We start from the raw sequence: 24,320 nt of genomic DNA, 5'->3' as shown, positions 1-24,320 counted from the left end.
TAGTCTTATATATTGGTTAATTTAAAAACAAAATGTCATAATAAGCATCATAGGCTTTGACACATTAGTTTCAGTCTTATTTCTCCAAAATGACACTCTTTCTATAGATTGTAAGGGTGCAAACGGTTTAGTTCAATAATTGTCCAAAATTATTGTTTAAAAATGGCAATATTAGTATCATTTCGTGGATGCGACATTAATCATATATTTCTGCCAATGTAAAGAGAAACAATATTTTCAATATCAAAAAATGGTTTTGTTATTACTGCTCAATATGTTTAATATGTTAATATTAAAATCATGTTAGTGTTAGTTTCAGCCCACATTTAAAAAAAACAAACATTTTGAATCTATAATGACCAGAAGTTAAATATTATACAACATATCACAAAAATGTCAATGAATAATAAACTGCGACTCCTGTAATGATTAAACAATATTCTAAAAGATCTTTTTTAAAACTCTTATTATTGCTGTCATAGAAATATTATAGGTACATTGTTTTCGATTGACCAATCAAAATTATTATCTCGCCCCATTCCCCATTGTCCCATTCATATATCCCATTCCCCATTCCCCTCGCCCCATACTCCATGCCCTATGCCCCATTGCCCCATACCCCATAAAATGGAAAGTTTATCCCTTACAGGCATTGTAACAGATAAAAAAGAAATAAAACAAGTAAACAAATAAACAAAATCATCTTTTGACGGTCTTTTGTTAGCAGAGAAACATTCCGATGAGCTGAATTAAGGTCACAAAAAGGGGTGTGAAGCATAGTTTACATTTACAGTTTCCAATGAATGCAAACTTAAAAGAAAGAAAAATATTAAATTATGGAAATGAAAACCATAGACAATCATACACAACTGATTGTAAGGGCTTCCTTTGAAGAAGAAAGACAATTGAACATTCGATAATAACATAAATAACATATAGCTTAGAGGGTGATAGAGAATTTCTTACACCCTTGAAAAAAAACATTGTCACCCTCGGCTACGTCTCGAAATTACAACGAATTTTTAGGTCTTACAAAGTGCTCTATTGTCCTGTCAGTTTTATGTTATTTATATTTTGGCATTACGATACGAATTCAAGCAATAGCGATACAAATATAACATAGACTCGAATGTTCAAGGGTTAAAATGTTTAAGGGTAAAATAATAATTATAGAATAATAAAATTACTAAACTGGTTTTGCAAAATTGCAGCTGCTCCTTCTGACAGTTGTGCTCCTCGTGTAGCTCTAACTGCATTGTCTGATCGTGGACGGGACCTGCCGAATAGGTTCGCCTTCCTTGTAGATCCTCTTGTCGTACTTCTTGTTGTACCTTGTGTTGTTTGTAGAGCTTCCCTATTTCTAAAGAAGTTCTTTAGATCTGAAATATGTATATATATCTAAAGATCCGCGAACCTTTCAAATTTTTAATAGAAGATTATGTAAAAAAAGAAATTGCATGTAGCAATGGTTGTAAATCGTTCCTTTAGTACGGAATGCATACATTTAAGTCATTAAAAAAACACACACACACAGAACCTAATGCAAATCATGCAAACAATTAAATTTCCAACTCAGTTGTAATGAAGTACAATAGCCCGATGGGTCGATTGGATGGGGATTTCCCAGATTATCTGCTTCCCTTTATACACCTCATCGACTTCTTATTGTCATACTGCGGCAAAACAACTGTAACACATGAGTCATATCTTTTATACATACTAAATTATTGAATTAGGTCATCTCATTTTTATCAAACCATACTTACTCTACGATGTTTTTCAATGCCCCACCATAGAGAAGAAACGTCCTTTATCTCAGTATTACCATGGTTCTTCCCTTCAACGCTATTATAAATCTCCCATTATTTTCTGAATCCAAGATATCTTTTTACGGTTAATTAGCATTATATAAATAAATAGTCTACTGAATTAAGAAACTTAATAGACGGACAAGCAAGACAAGTCGAAAAGGTCATAATGGCGTCCGTGAATTGTTTCTTTTTTTAAATCCAGGATGAACTATGACAAGAATGAATATGGTGAATATGTCAAAAGACAACAACCCCATTGGGATAAAAAAAAAAAGTCAGCTCAAGGCCAACCATGGGTCTTTAATTTATGAACTTTTTCCAAGCTCACCTTTCAAATAGACAAAATCATAAAGGGACATTTAAAGCCATATAAATACTGCTTCGTACAATTTAAGAGTTTTGAAAAAAAGATACCGTGATGAATTAATCGGTCAATAATAATGGAAAAGAATATTTTTTTAATAAAAAGTTGATTTTCTAAAAGTAGTGAATTCATATATACTTTGCATTAATTATTTTTAATTGGTGTAAAAGGAAGTATCTATATGTAAGATGATCATCTTCTTAATTATTTGTACACTTAGAAATGAAACCAGATATCCATTTATATTGCCAAACATGTCATTTTCATTATATTCATAATAAAAGAATTACGATGTTTAATTCACATGAAACAGTTTTAAGTGACACGATAAATCCATATACATATATGAATAGATTGCAACAACACATTGCTATATGTTTAACATATTTTTACTAAGCATAATCGAGGATTTGTCTAAGTTTTCATGGATAAATATATCACAAGTTGTGCATTACACGACCAATCTTTAATACCTTCATAGGAGAATAAGCATTGAATATTTTCTAAAATTATGTTTTTTTTTCTCATATTTGTATCTGAGTGATTACAAGCAAACATGACTGAAATATTTTGCTACAGTGTTTTATCATTAAAGCCTGTTTGGTTTAGGTTTAATGGCAGAAAACTTACTTCTAAAGCGTTTGTTCGACCTATTACACTTCTTTATACTAAAACTACCTAGGTCACAATGTGTATTGACGTACTTTCTTCAGTTTGCCTTTTTGATGCAAAAGGAATTTTCTTTGCAGCATCTGTAACAGCTTTTCTGGCAGCTTCTTCTAGATTTTGTCCATAGCAAATGCACCATAGGTAGAATAAGATACAAATACTAAAGTAGTTGGGCATCTTTTACCTGTAAAGATAATTAATTGTTCAATATAAATGTGATGGTCTAGGACGCTGGACTTACTGCAGGCGGTGTTGCCATAGATGTCACAGCGGTACGAGTTCGAGTCCCGCGGAAGGAACAACCACAAATTTGCATCGCAAATTTAACAGTTCTAACGTCGTTGGGAATTTTTCAGACCTTTCTATGCGTTTATATACCTTCCCTGTATCAATATAATCCGGTGGAGCAGTGTAGCGAATAGAGTTGTCGCATTTTCAGACGTTTGGATATATATATATATATATATATATATATATATATATATATATATATATATAGGAAGGTCTGAAAAATTCCCAACGATGTTAGAACTGTCAAATTTGCGATGCAAGTTTTTGGTCGTTCCCTCCGCGGGACTCGAACTCGTACCGCTGTGACATCTATGGCAACACCGCCTGCACGAAGTCCAGCGCCCTAGAGCACTCGGCCAGCTAGGCTGTATAAAAATTACCTTTCGCTGGCCGGGTCATTCCTCCTTGTAGGATTAATCTAGGGTTGTAACTTAGTACACGATGAATGGTAGTACGGGACAGTTCATTTAGGTGTTATTATGTAGGATAGAGGATCAAATTAATGATGCATGTCACAACAAATCAATATTATACAACGTCTCAGAATGTGACGACTCTATTCGCTACACTGCTCCATCGGATCAAATTGATACAGGGAAGATATGTAAACGTATAGAAAGGTCTGAAAAATTTCCAACCATGTCAGAACTGTCAAATTTGCGATGCAAGTTTTTGGTCGTTCCCTCCGCGGGACTCGAACTTGTACTGCTGTGACATCTATGGCAACACCGCCTGCACGAAGTCCAGCACCCTAGACCACTCGGTCAGCTAGGCTATATAAAAACATAGCTGGCCGGGTCATTCCCGATTTGATCCGATGGAGCGGTGTAGCGAATAGAGTCGTTACATTCTGAGACTTTGTATATATATATATATATATATATAAATATATATATACTCGCCCTTGCCAATTTGGGGGAAAAAAATTACTCAAAATATATGATTTTAGGCGAAACTTTTATTTAGGCGAAAAAAGTGGTGTCGCCCTAATTTTCAAGTGTACAATTTAACTTCTTTTACATATTTGTATGCCTTTTCCTTTTGCTTGTGAGTACCCAGTATGCCAATTTATAACATGCACTAATCTGAAACTGGTGTATTCACCCGTTTCGATTTAATGCCCTTCCATCTGCTTACCTGCTTATATCGTCAATAGGTGAATAATCGTCGTTGAGCGAACCTTACAAAATCATTAATTTCTTTCTTATTTTATATATATATATTGTAGAGACAGTTGTTAATGGATGTTAAATATAGAATCACAATTCCGTAATGATTTTCCAAAAAAAACACAAAAGCAATAAAATTTATTAAAAATATAAAGTTTCAAAATGTAACATATACTTTTTGGTGCGTGTATCGGATTACAACACAATTTGATTGGTTGGAAATATCTAACAGACAAATGACGTATAGTCCTTATTTGGACATAGAAATTAATAACAAAATTTACTATAATGCACTATGTTGACCTAGTTAAAGATAAACAAATCTATAAAATATTGGCATGTTTTGTTTACACATAATTTGATTTCTGTCCTTCTTTTCGGACAACATGATATTATGTCATAGATTTGTTACATCTTCAAATAGATAAAGAAGTGTTGAAATAATTAATAACGAGAGGAATGTCATTAAACAATTTAGTCGTCAAACCGTATAGCGTGTAAACTCGATATGTGAAGAAGTAATTAATTAAATGTTAAAACTAAGACTAAACATACCCTAGTCGTTGTAGTATACGTAGTAAAACATTTCGTTAAGAGTAAAGTATTATTTGTTTGTTATTTCATGTCATTCGTTGTATGTGTCTGTTTTCGATGTCTGCTTTTGTCCCTGGTGTATATTCTTTTGATGTCTGCTAGAATCTTGGTTCCCTTGATTGCACTTCCTATTGTTCCAGAAAAAAAAACATATAATACATGTCGACGAATTATGAGGTTGTTTAATAATCGTTAGGAATGTAATGGGGTAATTAGTAGGATACATCCCTTGATCATGTTTTTGTAATGCATTATATCCACAAAGTCGTACTGATATAGTACTTTCTTTGTAATCAAATGTATCAGACTTTTCTTGTTTATTATTCTAGTTATCTTCTGAAGCATACTTAATAAATCATTCGTCGAAGCTTTTGGCTTGGTGATGACAAACATAAATATAAATAAATCATTTTTGATCTGATTTTTATTATTCTTATTATTATTTGCAATATTTGTATAGCCCCAATCTAAACTACATTTACTCTAAGCGCTTCACAGCTTATAAATGATATACAATACAAAGTACGTGGTAATCAACACCTACAATTATACAAAAGAAAGTAAAAATAAAACAGTTATGCAGTACCGTAATCATTTATCTTAGATATAGAAATTTTTAAAACCAAAACAGAAAAGGCGAACAAAAAAAAATTACAAACTATGTAATTAGAGCATAATTAAGTATCAAAACATTATTTCAATGGTAAAAAAATAAGATAATTACTGAATCTAAATATTATGGCAGAAGTAAAAAAATATCTAGAGAATAGTTTATATATAAATACTTTATCATTTAAATGAATAAGAATTAAAAACAATAAGAAATGTTACCATTTGAAAAATAGTGTGTTAAAAATACCATTGATAAAATAGAACATCAATAGAACATAATAACGTCAAAATTTAAAAAAAAAAGCACCATAAGCTGTCCTAAAAAGATGAAGTTTTAAGTCTGGATTTAAAAATGTTAACATTGTCTAAAACTCTTAGTTCACCGGGAAGATTATTCCATAAAGTGGCAGTTACCTTGTCGAACCCACGATCAACGTACGATTTCGTTTGCACTCTTGGCGCTTCAAGTGTCACAGAGTTCTGGGAGCGTAGTGATCTTGATGGGCGATATAGAGTCAGAAACTCTTGGAGATATGCTGGAGCTATACCATGCAGTGCTTTAAAAAACGCATAAGATAAGTTTGTATTGACATCGGAATGGAACAGTCAACTAGTGTATGTCAATTAACACAGATGTTATGTTGTCATATTTCCTGTGTCGTGATATCAATCTAGCGACAGCATTCTAAACTCTTTGAAGCTTGTTACAGGCACAAGATTTCACGCCATATAAAAGGAAGATGCCGTAATCCAATCTCGATATTATGGGAGAACACACTAGGTTTTTTTTACACTACAGCACAAATAAACTGCAATACTCATTTTTTTTAGGAATCATTATGCGTAAGTGAAAAGAAACATGGCGTTTTGTCGTAATGTTTAGATGTTTTGAATCGCCAACATACCTATAATAACCTTTGCACTGTATGTAATAACATCATTATATAATTAAGATTACATGAAAACGAATTAGTTATTATTTACATTGACAAATATGATTGTGACGAATACTCACTTCTCGCTAGGAAATGTGATAGAGTATTTGCTAGGAGTTGGGGAGTAATCAAGGGAACCAAGGTTCTAGCGGTAATCAAAATAATGTAATCCAGGGACAAAGACCAGACATGGAAAACAGACATGCACAACAAAGAGCATAGAGTAACCAAAACCATACATACAAAGCAACAAAAGCAAATGAGCAACTCGGACTCCACTAAAAACAGGGAGCATCGACAAGGTGCACTGGTAGGGCAAACGTCCTTTGCCCCTTTAGAAATACCCATCGCGTTGCTTACAAAAAGTCAAGTCCGGGGTAGACGAAAGAGGGAAGGAATGCTATGACACGTTGAACAAATCATTTTTATGGCGCAGATTGATACACTGTAACGATCCACGAGTTCATGGTGATGGCCATAAAACTTTTGTAGTGATGACTTCAATCTTGTAACAACATAATCGCTGCTCCAGGAGCCTATTTGTTAGAATTCTAGCGCGATATACAAAGTCTGGATAGCTCTGGCATAATTTTTGAAATGTGATATGAACACTCCATACGCAGGTCCTGAATGGACATTGCCACAGATGAAAGGAAAGTTGACAGTTTTGAATGAAGTGTCATCACGATTATCGTAAAGTTTGGTCAATAGTTTTCCTTTACCATCGATTTCTAAGTGTAGGTCAAGATGTGAGACTGACTTCACAGTGTTTGTCATATCCTTTATCTCATGTTCTTTGGGGTAGATGCGATGTATCAAATCCCCAAAATTAGGATTGTTTAAAGATAATTCATCTTCTATAATGCGGAAACTGAGATCAAAGGATCTAGGTAAACGATATTCCTTCTTTCTTATCAGATCTGCTATAAAGTCAGCCTCATAAGAGTGAAGTAATAGCTCAGCAAGTAGAGAAGCACAATTTATTCCCATTGGAATACCGACCATTTGTTGAAAAAATGCGTCGACGACACTGGACAAATATTTCTTACAAAGTGTGAGGAATTTCTACCAAGAACTATATATTTGTACCATCTTTTTTTTTGGAAAAACAAATATGCATAATGTTTTTAAATCGGGATTTTAATTGAGTATGGGGAATAGAAGTATAAAGAGTTGAAAATTCACAAGTTTTGACAATTCTTTTTATTTCCTTTGTTACTAATAAAACAACAATTAGTAATGACGCCATTATTTTATGAATGTTATCCGATATTCCTAATTTGTAGTTCGAGATAGCATCTGACGGGTAGCAAATAAATTATTGTTTAAAGCTTTTGAAAAAAAAATATTCATTTCACACTATACCTTTTTGGGGGAATCTGATATAGAAAAGATGGATTTGCTCAATACGTGAATAATCTCGATGTTGTCAAAAAAGTATTCACTGCATATTTATCTTACGTTTCAATCATTTTAGGGTTAATCATTGTTTCTTCATTCTATATGTCATTCTTAGCTAGATATTAAATATAAACTCATGTTTTAATGCAATGATAAACCTTATATCAGAATTAATATACTTTAAAATTATTTTAAATTCTGAAATACAACAACATTATATAAATATCCTGTATTTTTTCTCAGGACTTGGGCGAAACAAATCCTCAAATTGTGCTCTTTTGGACCAGACATAGTTTTGCAAGGTTTTTTTATCTGCTAGAATATAAAACCTCAAGAATCCTATTATTGCACATTCGTTAAATTCAACTGCATTAAATTTAAAGACATATATAATGCTTACTTGCACAAAAATGTTGCGTATTCATGAAATTAAAAATATATATATATATTATATTATTTTCAGGAGTTAGGCGAATCCTTTCCTCAAAATTTGCTGTTTCGGGTGCATTATATTTTCACAATATATCTGAACAGCTCTTAAATGTTAGCATAAGTATCATACATTTACACAATTCAGCACAAATTAACTGTAATTAAAATATATATTTTTCGTTTGATGTGAATAATTTCTCTTAAAAAATCCCATACTTGTTCATTCATTTTCGTTGTCAAAAAATATGGACTTGCTCTCTATGTGCATCATCACGATGTCAACAAAAAAGAATTTTGTCATTGCATATTTATCTTACCTTTCAATCATTTTAGGGTTAATCATTGTTTCTTTTAACTGTATGTCATATTATACATAAACCCATATTGTTAATATAATGTTAACCTTATATCAGAATTGATATGCTTCACATTTCAGTAAATTCTGGAATGCAATGGCAATATATAAATATCCTGTATTTTTTTCTCATGATTTGGGCGAAACAAATCCTCAAATTGTGCTATTTTAGGTCAAAAATAGTTTCGAAAGGTTTTGAATCTGCCAGAATATGCAACTGTAAGTATCCTATTATTACATATACGTTTAACTTAACTGCAATAAATTTAAAGACGGCATCTAATGCATCATTGCACAAGAACATTGCGTATTAATGAAATTATAAAAATATATCATTTCATGTTTAGGAATTAGGCGAATGCTTTCCTCAAAATACGCTCTTTCGGGCAAAACATGTTTTACAATATATCTGAACAGCTTTTAAATGTAAGCATAATTATCATACACTTACACATTTCAGCAAAAATCAACTGTAATTATAAAATATGTTTTTCGTTTGATCTGAATGAAATTTCATGAAAGATCCCATACTTGTGCATTTGTTTTGTGTTTTTCATAATAAAACAATTGGTGTTAACTTTAAAGTATATCGTGTACTAGAAGTTATGAATTGATTTGTTGATGGATATTGACAGATATGAGGTTGATGAAAAGATAAACATCTAGGCGTGTAATGGTAACTATGTTAGAAATTAAGATCATTATATTACTAATTTTCTATGTAGGAATGAATTATCACGAGCCATAGAGATATTTACTATTTCATTTTCTGTACATTATCGACATTTGTGTGTAATGGGAAATTCAAACTTTCATCTGCTATGAGTAAGTAATTATTGATTATTGGCTTCAACGAAATAGTATAAATTTTTAATTGAAAGTACCAAGAACGTATAAACTAAGTATATAATTTCAATATCGCCGAAGAAAGTATTCTAATTTAATTGCATACATGTATTTAATTTAAATTTTCATTATATCTTAGGGGGAACATCTTTCGTTACCATATGATTAAGGTGAAAGAAAAACTTTCATTTACAGCGGACAGCTCTATCAGTGTATACAATGATTTCTCTCCAAGTATGTATCGGAAAGCGAAGGCATTATATGAATATCCTGTATTTTTTAGGACTTGGGCGAAATCTGTCCTCAAAATAGACTCTTTTGGGCGAAATAAAGATGACATGAACATTTAAACAGCCCTTGTATAAAAGTGTAAGTATCCGTCTTTTACACTACTGTACAAATCAACTGCAATGTACGTGATTAAGGAATTATTATGCGTTATTGAACAGAAACATTGCGATTTCATGAAAGTTTGATACGTTTTGAATCGCTAACATATATGTATAATAATCCTTGTACTGTATGTAATAACATCATTTTATAATGATAAATATATATATAAAAAAAACGATTAAGCCATTTGTTACATTGATAAATATGAGTTTATGTGATAGAGTAATTACTAAGAGTTAGGGACAATTCTTTGAATATTTATCTTCGTTGTTATCTACTAAAGCCAACGGTTCGTAATGAAGATATTATTTTATAAAAAGTTATCCGACATTCATAATTTGTAGTTCAAGATAACATCTGACGGGTAGCAAATTGATTATTGTTTAGTGTTTTAAACAAAATATGTTGGATTCACTCTATACCTTTTTAGGAGAAACTGATATAAAAAGATGGATTTGCTTTATATGTGCATAATCTCGATGTTGTAGTCAACAAGAAGTATTTTGTCACTGCATATTTATTTTAACTTTATTCATTTTAGGGTTAATGATTGTTTCTTTTAAGTGTATGACATACTTAGGTAAATATTTTACATAAATCCATATTTTTAATACAATGCTTAACCTTACATCAGAATTGATATGCTTTTCATATCAGTAAATTGTGGAATACAATGGCAATATATAATATCCTGTATTTTTTTCTCATGAAATGGGCGAAACAAATCCTCAAATTAAGCTTTTTTAGGTGAAGCATAGTTTCGCCAGGTTTTGAATCTGCTAGAATATGAAACTGAGAGTATCTTATTACATATACGTTAAATTCAACTGCAATAAATTTAAAGACGGCATCTAATGCATCATTGCACAAAAACGTTGCGTATTAATGAAATTATAAAAATATATCGTTCCATGTTCAGGAATTAGGCGAATCTTTTCCTCAAAATACGCTCTTTTGTGCAAAACATATTTCACAATATATCTGAACAGCTTTTAAATGTAAGCATAAGTGTCATACATTTATACAATTCAACACATATCGTGTGCCATACAATTGTTATTTCAGAAGGCTTTTGATGCTTTAAGGCAAGAAACATGGCGTTCTCATGAAATTTTGAGATGTTAGATTGGCCGAAACCTTTCACGACAATATGAGTTTGATCAAAGAATTATTGGTTTTGTATCTTAATAATGATACAATCAAGCTCATTCTTAGAGATGAAATACTTATGAAAAATATATTTTCCTCTTACAATCCTCCTCAAAGATCCCCTATCTGTGGATTAGTTTTTTTTGCGGTATATATAATAAAATAATAGGCGTTAACTTTAAAGTATTTCTTGTACTAGAAGATCTCATATTGTATTTATGTTGACAGAAATGGGGTTGATGAATACATTATCATGTCGGCGGGTAATGATGAACGTGTTAGCAATTAATATCATTCTATATCTAATTATCTTTGTAGGAATAAATTCAGTAAAAAACACCCAACGCTTCCAATGCAAACCCATGTTTTAAGTGATGCCCCTTGTGAATAAACCTTTAAAAATTAAGCAGTTTTATATATCACCCCTTAAGGTTCATGAGACAAAGATAACTTTCAAAACGTAGGGTCATGCGGCATTTTGTGGCCATTTCCATTGCTTTTCTACATATAATTTGAAAGGGTAACCAAGGGTTATGGCGGTAACAAAAGAATGTAATCCAGGGACAAAGACCAGACATGGAAAACAGACATACACAACAAAGAACATAGAGTAACTAAAATCATGCATACAAAGTAACAAAAGCAAATGAGCAACTCGGACTCCACTAAAAACTGAGAGCATGGACCGGTATGATAAGCGTCCTCTGCTTCTCTGAAAACACCTGCTGAGTTGCTCATAAAAAATCAAGTGAAGGTAGAAGAAAGAAGAAAGGAAAACTACGACACGTCGAACAAATCAGTGTTCATGGTGCAGATTGGTACACCGTAACGACCCACGAGTTCATGGTAACGACCATAAACCTTTTGTAGAAATGACTTCAGTCTTGTAGCACCAGAAGCCTATTTGTTAGAATTATATCGCGATACAAAAAGTGTGCGTAGTCTCGGAATGCCAAGGCATAACGTATGAGTTGTAATATGAACACTCCATACGCAGAATAATCTTTGCACTGTATGTAATAACATAATTATATAATGGTTAGTTTGTACGAATACGAATGAGCTATGTTTTTACATTGACAAATATGAATTTATGTAATACTTACTTCTCGTTAGGAAATGTGATAGAGTAATTACTAAGAGCTAGGGATAAGTGACTATTTGTTTTCTTTGTTACCACTAATAAAAGTTATCCGACATTCTTATTTGTAGTTTAGTGCTTTAGATAAAAAAGTTGCATTTACACTATACGTTTTTGGGAGAAACTGTTAGGAGAAAAAAACCCTGGACTTGCTCTTTATGTGCAGAATCACGATTTTGTTGTAAACAGAAAGTAGATTTTTTTTCATTGCATGTATATTTTATTTTACTTATCAATCATTAGAGATAATCATTGTTCATGTTGTTTTTACAATATGTCATTCTCAGATAGATATTGAACATAATCTCATGTTGTTAATGCAATGCAAATATTTTTTTTTCAGAATGAGTATGAATTTCCCTTTCAATAAATTATGAAATACAGCGGCATTACATAAACATTCTATATTTTTTGTTCAGGACTTGGGCGAAAGAAATCCTCAAATTATGCTTTTATGAGATGAATTATGGTTTCACAAGGTTTTGTAACTGCTAGTATAAAACATCGTAAGTATCAGATAAATATACATTCAGTGAGCTCTTCTGTAATCAATTGAATTACAGTTTCTACCGTTTAAATGCTTAGAAAGAGTAATCAATAGAAACAAGATGCCAGCGGAAATCAAAAGAATGTTATCAATGCACGAAGAGTAGACATGGGAAACACACAAACACAACAAAGAACATAAAGTAACTAAAATAATACATACAAGGTAAATGAGCAGCTCGGATTACTCTTAAATCTGGGAGCATTGACCAGGTGCACTGGTAGGATGGGCATCTCTGCTTTTCTAGAAACATCAATTGGGTTGCTCATTAAAAGTCCGAGGTAGACAAAAGAAAAACGGACATTTGAGACGTTCAACAAATAGGTTATCATGGTGCAGATAACACAGTAACTATCCACGAGTTCCTGATGACGACCATGAAACTGTGTGATGACTTCAATCTTGAAGCATCAGTAATCCTGTTCCAAAAGCCTTACTGTAAGAATTCTAGCGTGATACAAAAAGTCGTTGTAGTTACGGCAAGCTCTGACTTATGACTTTTGCTTTTTGAACTTTATACGCAAATACTGAAGAGATGTTGCCTTAGACGAAAAGTGGACAATACGGAAAGAAAAGTCATCGCGTTTGTCGTATTGCTTGTCAATAATGTCATTTACCATTGATCTGTTAGTGTAGGTCAAGATATAAGGCCGAATTGACAGTGGATTTAGTATTCGTTATCTCAAGGTCTTATGGGTAAATGCGATGTATAAAACTAGATTGTTTAATGAATATAAATCACCTTTATAACGGAAACAAAAGGATCTGAGTGAACGATGTTATGCTCTGCGTCGGTCAGCTATTATCCTTCCTTTTTCACTAGTTTGTGAAAATCTTTACTCGTCCCTTTATGCTCGTTGGACTATTGGAAATAATAGATACTAATAGCACGTCACTAAATGATGCACAGTGTGTAAGTTTGTTTAGCATGCATATTGATGATTCAATTGTATGTAGTACTCGTCTGATCCCATCAATACTTAGAGCAAACTTCTGATGAGTTATCAAGTGCTAATTTCACTAAGTAGGAGCTGTCCTGTGCAAGGAGACACCAAATCTTGTTGACCAACCAATTTCATATTTTTTTGTAAAAATTAATATTGAAGAAGATTGTCAAATCGTCTCGGGTCTAATTATCCTCAATTATGAAAAGGTCCGATAAATTCCTTATAGCAAAAGATGGTTACCTGTTTGGAATGACTAGGTTCGGATAACAGTCAGAAAAAACGCATGTATGGGTGTGGCCATCTTTCGAGGTTCTGTTCTGGAACATTCAAGTCCCAAATAATCGTAGAATTTTTCATGAGAAAATTTTGCTCTTCAATCCTTTGAATAAGTGTCTTTCTTTATTGAAATGGTGAGAAAATCTCAACGAAAATGCTGTTGTTGATAATGTGTTACACTTACCCTAAAAATGAACCTCTTTTCCTGGTTCCCACAACCTATCCATGTTTCAAAACATCTTTTTTCACTTGAGTATTATATAATAAGGGCGAAATTTGATTGGGAGAACTTTTTTTTTATCAAATTAAACTAAAAATACAACTGACCAATCGATTGACCAGCAAAAAATAACACTATTTAATCTCCGATATTAAAAAAAATGTCTCATAATTTAATAAATATTTTCGACCAAACAAATTCTTCCAATATCGGAAAATATCGTATTCGCCCAAAAAGCCAAGGGCGAATATATATATATGCGCCTTTGTCAATTTGAGAGAAAAATTTCACTCAAAATATATGACTTTAGGCGAAACTTATATTCCTTTTTCTTTTGCATGTGAATACCCAGTATGCCAATTTATAACGTATCTTAACCTGAAACTGATTTAGTCACCCGTTTCGGTTTAATGCCCTTTCATCTGGATACCTGCCTATATCGTCAATACGTGAATAATCGTCATTGAACGAACTTTACAAATTCATTAATTTCTTTCTTATTATATATATATATATATATATTGTAGAGACAGTTGTTAACCGATGTAAAATACATTACAACACAATTTGATTGGTTGGAAATATCTAACAGACAAATGACGTTTTGTCCTTATTTGGACATAGACATTAATAACAAAATTTACTATAATGTACTATGTTGACCTAGTTAAACAAAATTTATAAAATATTGACGTGTTGTATTTACACATAATTTCCTTTTTGTCCTTGTTTTCTGACAACAGGATGTTATGTCACAGATATGTTATACCTTCTAATAGATACAGAAAGAATTGTTGAAATAATTAATAATGAAAGTAATGTCATTAAACAGTTTAGTCATCAAACTGCATAGCGTGTAAAGTCGGTATGTGAAGAAGTAATTAAGGAGAAATGTTTGTCAAAATATTAGCTACTTCTGTCATATAAGATAAAAATTCATATTATTCTTCATCAAGGCTACCAGAGATGACAGGTGTATAAATAAACTGCAAGATTTAACCAATTGCTACATTGCGGGCTTTGTAGGAATCCATTGTTTAGTAGGAAAATTCTCACTTTACTCAATAAACACGGAGAAAAAAAACTTGAGATCGATGACTCGGTGTCGTTACAAGCAGATATACTGAGGCATTTCTGAATCATGTAGGCGTCGTTTACTGTCGCATTATCATTACTTGTAACTTATAAGAGGTCAAACAAACGATTTACAATACTATGGTTGATACAACCCGGGGATGTATATGCTTCTTCTTTAGATAACTACGTATCAGACAATGATCCTTCACAAGTTTGATTGAAAGAATGTCAAATCGTCTGCTGCTCCCTATACAAATGTAAATGGGCATTTGTGTTTAATTAGTTTTTTTTGTTAGAATAAAAATCTGTCCCGTTATTGCATTCCAAACTTATTTATTTCTTTTTTATTTGATGAATAATAAAATGCAATACTGATCAGATAGGTATAATCAATAAAGCATTCGTTTTCCACAAATATATCAAGTATGATATCAATTCAACAATGGCAAACATAATTTTATCAGATTTTTTTTTTCGATTTATGATTGATTAAATTCTATAACCAAGTCTACAGTTACATTAGTCGTTGCAGTATATGTGATAAAACATTTCGTTAAGGGTAAAGTATTATTTTGGTTATTGCATGTCATTCGTTGTGTGTGTCTGTTACTGATGTCTGTTGTTGTCCCTGGTATATATTATTTTCTTTTCTGCTAGAATCTTGGTTCTCTTGATTACACTTCCTTTTGTACCAGAAAAATATCAAATTCATGTCAACGAATTATGAGGTTGATTAATAATCTTCAGGAATGTAATGGAGAAATAAGTAGGATAAATCATGTTTTGTAATGCATTATTATCCACAAATTCGTACTGATATAATTATTTCTTTGTAATCAAATGTATCAGACTTTTCTTGTTTATTATTCGAGTTTTCTTCTAAGGCATACTAACTAAATCATTCTTCCAAGCTTTTAGCTTGGTGATGACAACACCATTTTTTTTAGTTATTATTTACAATATTTGTATAGCGCCAATCTAAACAGCATTTACTCTAAGCGCTTTACAGCATATAAATGATGCACAATACAAAGTACGTAGTAATCAACACCTAAAATTATACAAAAGAATGTGAAAAGAGAAATATTTTTCAGAACAGTAATTATGTATCTAAGATATAGAAATTTGTAAAGTAAAAAACGAAAAGACGAACAAAAACAAAAACAAAAAATAATTATAAACTATGTAATTAAAGCATAATTAAGTATTAAAACATTATTTAAATAGTATAAAAATATTAGATAGAAATTTTCAGACAACATGACATGCTTTATCATTGTTACGCTAATGATTCGCAGATATATTTAGTAATTGAACTAATTGACAACTGCTCCGAAATATCCACACGACTTGAAGCTTGTGTTGAGGACATCAGCTCATGGATGACGAGCAATCTGTTAAAGCTAAACCAAGATTAGAATGAATTACTGAATCTAAAAATTATAGCAAAAGTAAAAATATCTAGAAATTGATATATTTATCATTTGAATGAAATAAGAATTAAAAACAATAAAAAATATTTCCATTGAAAAATGAAAATTCAAAACATAACATTACTGCGTTAAAAATGCCAGTGATAGAATAGATCAATAAACTCGTATTCTAACAGATACAAAACCCTGCGAAACTACGTTTCGACTAAAAGAGCACAATTTGAGGATTTATTACGCCCTTATCCTGAGAAATAAAATGCAGGATGTTTATATCATGCCGTTGTATTCCAGAATTTACTGATATGTAAAGTATATTAATTCTGATATAAAGTTTAGCATTGCATTAGCAACATGAGTTTATGTTTATTATATATCTAGCTGAGGATGACGTACAGTAAAAAAGAAACAATGATTAACCCATTATTAATACGTGCACATTACGACGTTACGGCAAATTCTGCTCTTTCATGGTTTCTCTCGTATTTAGAAAGAAGGACTCAACAAGTATCCGTGGGAGCCATCCAATCCAACTTGATCAAATTAAACTTTGGCGTTCCGCATGGACTGGTTTTTGGGTCCAGAGTTTATTGTATATTTTCTTAGCCTATCGGATACACTTGGACAAGTCATTAAACATGGAACACCATATTTCCACGGTATCCAAGTCATGTTTCATTTCAATCAGAAAGATTGGCCGAATTCGTTGTTACATTACGGACAGTGCTTGCAAAACTCTAACATCGAGATTGAAATACGGCAACTCCCTTATATATGGCATGAAATCTAGTGGCTTGAACAAGCTTCAAAGAGTTCAGAATGCTACCGCCAAATTGATATCACGGCGCAGAAAATATAACCACATAGCACTTGGTTTAATTGACCTACACTGGTTACCTGTTGAATACCGATGTCAATGCAAACTTATCTTATGCTTTTTTATAGCACTGCATGGTATAGCTCCAGCATATCTCCAAAAACTTCTGAGTCTATACCGCCCATCAAGATCACTACGCTCCCAGAACTCTGTGACACTTGAAACGCCAAGAGTGAAAACGAAATCGTACGGTGATCGTAGGTTCGACAAGGCAGCTGCCACTTTATGGAACAATCTTCCCAGTGAACTGTGAGTTTTAAACTATAAGTATCCTAATATTACACATTCGTCAAATTCAACTGCAATTAATTTAAAGATGGTATCTAATGCTTGATTGCACAAAAACATTGCGTTTTCATGAAATTATAAAAAAAAAATATATTGTATCATTTTCATGAGTTAGGAGAATCCTCTCCTTAAAATACGCTCTTTCGGACGAAACATATTTTTACAATATATCTGAACAGCTTTTAAATGTAAGCATAAGTATCATACATATACACAATTCAGCACAGATCAACTGCAATGCACATATTATTTTAGATGACTTCTAATGCTTTAATGCACAGAAACATTGCGTTCTCATAAAAATTTGAGATGTTAAGAATGGCCGAAACCGTTAACGACAATATGTGTTTGATCAATAAAATGTTGGTTTTGTATCGATTCGTTCGAGCTCATGATTCTTGGAGATGACATACATGTAATGATAAAAAAATATTTCTTTGATCCGAGTGACTTCTCTTAGAAGATCCCATATCTGTGCATTAGTTTTTGTAGGTTTTATAACAAAACAATAGGCGTTAAATTTCAAGTATAGCTTGTACTAGAAGTTATGAATTGAGTTGTTGACGGATGCTGAAAGATATGAGGTTGATGAATACATAATTGTCCGGGCATGTAATGGTGAATGTTTTAGAATTTAAGAAAATTCTATTGCTAAATTTCTTTGTAGAAATGAATAATCACAAGCCGTAGAGATAATTAGACTTTCTTTAAATTTACATTATCCCGATATGTGTGTGTAATGAGGAATTCAAACTTTCATCTGTTATGAGTAGGTAATTATCGATTATTGGCTTCGAAGCAATTTTCTAAATTTTGAAATGAAAGTAGCAAGAATGTATACACTATGTATAGAATTTCAATATTGCAGAAGAAAGTATTTTAACTTGATTGCATACTTTACATTTTAATTATATCTTATGGAGAATCATCGTTCGTTACCATATGATAATTTCTACTTGATTAAGATCAAAGAAAAAAATCAATTTACAGCGGGAAGCTCTATCAGTAAATACAATATTTTTTGTCAAAATAAGTATCGGAAAGCGAAGGCATGATATGAATATCCTGTATTTTTTAGGACTTGGGCGAAATCTTTCCTCAGAATAGACTCTTTTGGGCGAAACAAAGATGCGCATAAAAATTTCAACAACCCTTGTATTAAAACGTAAGTATCCGTCTTTTACACTACAGCAGAAATTAACTGCAAAGCACTTTATTAAGGAATATGTGTTCATGACAGTTTGAGATGCTCTGAATCGCCAACATAAATGTATAAAATTTGTGCACTGTATGTAATAACATCATTATATAATGGTAAGTTCATACGAAAATGAAAAAGCTGTTTTTACATTGGCAAATATGAGTTTATTTGATAGAGTAGTTGCTAAGAGTTAGGGACAGTTCTTCCACTATTTATTTTCTTTTTTTATTAAAGCCCTGGATTCGTAATGAAAACACTTTTTTTTATAAAAGTTATCCGACATTCCTAATTTGTAGTTCAAGATAGCATCTGACGGGTAGTTAATAAATCTTTGTTTAGCGCTTTTTAAAATAGAATACTATATTCACACTATATCTTTACTTTCGAGAAACTGATATCAAGAAAAAATATGGACTTTCTCTATATGTGTAGAATCTCGATGTTCTTTTTAACAAAAAAGTATTTTGTCACTGCGTATTTATCTTACTTTTCAGCCACTGAAGGGTTAATCATTGTCTCTTTCTACTGGAGGTCATTCTTAGCTAGATATTAAACGCAAACTCATGTTTTTAATGCAATGTTTAACTTTATATCATAATTAGTATATTTTTCATTTCAAATTATTCTTGAATACAACGGCCTTATGAAAATATCCTGTATTTTTTCTCAGAGCTTGGGCGAAACAAATACTCAAAATGTGCCCTTTTAGGTGAAACATAGTTTCGTAAGATTAATTGCATACATGTATTTACTTTAAATTTTAAACATATCATAGAGAGAATCATCGTTCGTTGCCATATTATTAAGGTAAAAACAAATCATTTTACAGCGGGCAGCTCTATCAGTGTATACAAAATTTCTCTCAAAACAAGTATCGGATAGTGAAGGCATTATATGAATATCCTGTATTTTTTAAGGACTTGGACGAAATCGTTCCTCAAAATAGACTCTTTCGGGCGAAACAAAGATGAGCATGAATGTTTTTACAACCCTTGTATCAAAACGTAAGTATCCGTCTTTTACACTACAGCAGAAATCAACTGCAACCTCCTTTATTCTGATGTGTTATTGAACAGAAAAAAGGCATATTCATGACAGTTTGAGATGTTCTGAATCGCCAACATATATGTATAAATTTTTTTGCACTGTATGTTATAACATCATTATATAATAGCAAGTTTATAAGAAAACGAAAAAGCTGTTTTCTACATTGGCAAATATGAGTTTATTTGAAAGTGTTATTGCTAAGAGTTAGGGACAATTCTTTGACTATTTATTTTCTTTGTTTTCTACTAAAGCCAAAGATTCGTTATGAAAGAGTAATTAAGGGAACCAAGGTTATAGCGGTAATCAAAATAATTTAATCCAGGGATAAAGACCAGACATGGAAAACAGACATACACAACAAAGAACATAAAGAAACTAAAATCATACATACAAAGTAACAAAAGTGCATGAGCAACTCGGACTGCACTAAAAACTGGGAGCATGGACCAGGTGCACCGGTAGGATAAGCGTCCTCTCCTTTTCTAGAAACACCCTCCGAGTTGCTCATAAAAAGTCAAGTACGGGGTAGACAGACGAGGAAAAGAAACCTATGACCCGTTGAATAAATCAGTTTTCATGGTGCTGATGGCTCCACCATTACGATCCACGAGTTCATGATGACGACCATAAAACTTCTGTAGTGATAACTTCAATCTTGTAGCAACATAACCCTGTTCCAGAAGCCTATTTGTTAGAGTTCTAGCGCGATACAAAAAGTCTGCGTAGTTTCGGCAAGCTCTGGCATAACGTATGAGTTGTGATTTGAACACTCCATACCCAGGAGCCTAAGGGATGTTGCCACAGATGAAAGGAAAGTTGACAATTCTGAACGAAATGGCATCACGTTTGTCGTAAAGTTTGGTCAATAGTTTTCTTTTATCATCGATTTCTAAGTGTAGGTCAAGATATGAGGCTGACTTCACAGTGTCTGTAGTATCCTTTATCTCAAGTTCTTTTTGGTATATGCGATGTATCAAATCCCCGAAATTAGGATTGTTTAAAGATAATACGTCATCTATATAGCGGAAACTGAGATTGAAGGATCTCGCCAAACTATATTCTTTCTTTCTGATCAGATCAGCTATAAAGTCAGCCTCATAAGAGTGACGGAATAGGTCAACAAGTAAAGGAGCATCTTCCTCTGTATACATGATTTCATAAAAGTTATCCGACATTCCTTATTTGTATTTAAAAATGGCATCTGACCGGTAGTAAATAAATTATTGTTAAGTGCTTTTGAAAATAAAATGTTGCATTCACACTATACCTTCTTGGGAGAAACTGATATAAAAACATGTACTTGCTCTAGATGTGCAGAATCAAGGTGTTGTTATAAACAAAAAAGTATTTTGTGACTGCATTTTTATCTCACCTTTCAGTCATTTCGGGTTAATCATTGTTTCTTTTTACTGTATGTCATTCTTAGCTAGATATTAAACATAAACTCATCTTGTTAACACAGTGCTTAAACTTTTATCAGAATGATTATGAATTTCCTTTTCAATAAATTCTGGAATAGAACGGCATTATATAAATATCGAATTTTTTTCAGGACTTTGGCGAAAGAAATCCTCAAATTATACTTTTTTGAGTTGAATTATGGTTTCATAAGGTTTTGTAACTGCTAGTATAAAACATCGTAAGTATCAGATTAATACACATTCAGTGAGCTCTTCTGTAATCAATTGAAATACGGTTTCTACTGTTTAAATGCTTATAAAGAGTAATCAACTGAACCAGGATTCCAGCGGAAATCAAAAGAATGTTATCGATTACACTTAAAACTGGGAGCATTGACCAGGTGTACTGGTAGGGTAGGCATCCTCTTCTTTTCTAAAAACACCAATACGGAAAGAAAAGTCATCGCGTTTGTCGTATTCTTTGTCAATAGTTTCCTTTACCATCGATTTGTAAGTGTAAGTCAAGATATAAGGCCGAATCAACAGTGTCTGTAGTATTCTTTATCTCAAGTTCTTATGGGAAGATGCGATGTATAAAATTCCCCAAACTAGGACTGTTTAATGACAATAAATCACCTTTTTAACGGAAACAAGAGCATCTGATAGAACTATGTTATGTTCTGCGTCGGTCAACTATTATCTTTCCTTTTTGACTAGTTGGAGAAAATCTTTTGTCGTCCCTTTATGGTCATTGGACTATTGGAAATATTAGATACTAATAGCACGTCACATGTAACTGTTTGATGCACAGTGTGTAAGTTACCATGTATATTGATGATTTAATTGTATGTGGTTATAGGTGGTCTGATCCCATCAAATATTTAGATGGAACTTCTGATAAGTTATCAACTGCTAATCTCACTGTTAATCTCGAAATTTGAAAATCAACAGTTGACTACTTAATGCATACTATAGGTCAAGGAGTAATAAAGGGAACCAAGGTTATAGCGGTAATCAAAATAAAGTAATGCAGGGACAAAGACCAGACATGGAAAACAGACATACACAACAAAGAACATAAAGTAACTAAAATCATACATACAAAGTAACAAAAACAAATGAGCAACTCGGACTCCACTAAAAACTGGGAGCATGGACCAGATGTACCGGTAGGGTAAGCGTCCTCTGCTTTTCTAGAAACACCCGCTTACTTGCTCATAAAAAGTCAAGTCCGGGGTAGAAAAACGAGGAAAGGAAAACTATGACCCGTTGAATAAATCAGTTTTCATGGTGCAGATGTCAAGAACATGTCTAACCCTTATTGCTAAAGTTGAAGCAATTGTTCAGTTCGTTACTCCAACGCAAATAATGAGGTATATGGTCATGTTTAATTTCTCTAGAAATTTGTTTTCTAATTTTGCTACTGCCGTTGAACATTTAACACAACGTCTTAGTCTTAGGGAGAATCCCATCTTTCGGTCGAATGGCAAATGCAAGATAACTGTTGAAAATATAAAATCACTGTTGACTAGTTTTCCGGTCCTAATATCTCCAGATTAAGAAAATGTTTTCATACTTTTTGTAGACGCAAGCGACGTTTAAGTTGGAGCTGTCCTGTGCAAGGAGAAGCCAGATCTTGTTGACCAACCAATTCCATATTATAGGTAGAAATTAATATTGAAAAAGCATGTTTTACAATTTTATAAGCTTTATAGTATTTTGATTTGTATTTAGGGGGTGTTAGAATGCTATATATGCTTATTACATTCAAGGTGAATATGTTCTAGCTACTATTATACTTGTTTGATTATTATTGCTAAATATAAAAGTAGTAATATTGTAAACATATTATTTTAATATATGATTTTTTCTAGACTTTATAACCAAACAAGTACTCTTTTTCGCGACTCTTTAATGATGCATTGCTTTGTAAATTGGTCCAGAACAATCGTAGTATTTTTAGAATATTTTTGACTTTGTACTTAAATGCTAGGTTTCTTACACTCAAATTAATTTAATCGACTCATCAGTGTTTTTTTTTTAACTATTTTATAAAAGTGCTTTAATTCTTTAAATACTAGACTTCTGTACAAACATTTGTACCTTGAATTAAGTGTTGAATAGTACATTGGACTCGATGGATATTTACATTTTCAATTATAGTTAAATAATGGAATTTGTAACGTTTTATTTAAATGATTGAAATCGTAATTTTTCGCTTGTTGACTGAACATTTTGACATTTACTAAAAATTTAACTATGTGGTATTCCATTTATATAATGAGAAATCAATGGGTTAGAATTTAACATTTAACACCCTGTAAAAACATCATTAAAAACAAACGTGCTGAAGTATTTGATGACATTTCACTTGTCATTCTAATCACAACATGTCTACACTATAATTTAAGGAATGAATAACTGGCCTCTGTAAATACAACCTTAATGTAATTACTGATGGCAGATGACTGAACGCTCCCCAACAGACCATATGTTGATTAGATACTTGAAATTATTTCTTTTGCACATAGCAAAGCTCGTCTGCACTATAAGTGTTACAATTTTGAATGAGACCCATCTTTGAAATTTTGAAACATGCATGTGCGCCAGATTTTGTTAAGATAGCTGCTTGCCATAATGTTGATGTTGTTTTAATAAAACAGCAACATCATACTGGCTGTTCTTTATAGCTGGAAGTCGTGCGAATAGAGATTTAATATATGCTATAAAAATTATATTATTGGGCCAAGTACCAGTGAATGAAGCTCCCTAAACCTAATAAGACCGTTTGCATTTTTAGGGTGTTTTGTGCGGTTAACTTTCTTTCAAAGTTTAACTCATAACCTCA

The 24,320-nt window shown here is 32.2% G+C and overlaps 1 protein-coding gene and 1 long non-coding RNA gene across 2 annotated transcripts in view; one reads left to right on the top strand and one right to left on the bottom strand.

Moving 5' to 3' along the window:
* The window catches only part of LOC148609657 (peroxidase-like protein), an 85,786-nt gene that overhangs the window by 15,212 nt on the left and 46,254 nt on the right, over window positions 1-24,320 (bottom strand). Inside the window, exons 2-3 of the mRNA XM_088540894.1 lie at window positions 2,880-3,028; window positions 1,193-1,379 (exon numbers count right to left, since the gene is read on the bottom strand). Of these exons, the coding sequence (XP_088397020.1) occupies window positions 1,193-1,379; window positions 2,880-3,021 (329 nt within the window). The 5' untranslated portion in view covers window positions 3,022-3,028. The remainder of the gene's footprint in view (window positions 1-1,192; window positions 1,380-2,879; window positions 3,029-24,320) is intronic.
* Window positions 19,866-24,143, top strand: LOC148609659 (uncharacterized). Its single transcript, XR_015914458.1, has 3 exons — window positions 19,866-20,029; window positions 21,625-21,711; window positions 23,058-24,143. It is a non-coding gene; the product is annotated as an uncharacterized LOC148609659 (long non-coding RNA).

This window comes from Perna viridis, chromosome 8, assembly GCF_037379345.1.
Source record: "Perna viridis isolate PV_CMFRI_1.1 ecotype Kerala chromosome 8, ASM3737934v1, whole genome shotgun sequence".
In the NCBI taxonomy this organism is placed as follows: Eukaryota; Metazoa; Mollusca; class Bivalvia; order Mytilida; family Mytilidae; genus Perna; species Perna viridis.
Note: the sequence above shows the minus strand (reverse complement) of the source record. Positions and strands in the feature narration are given on the sequence as shown.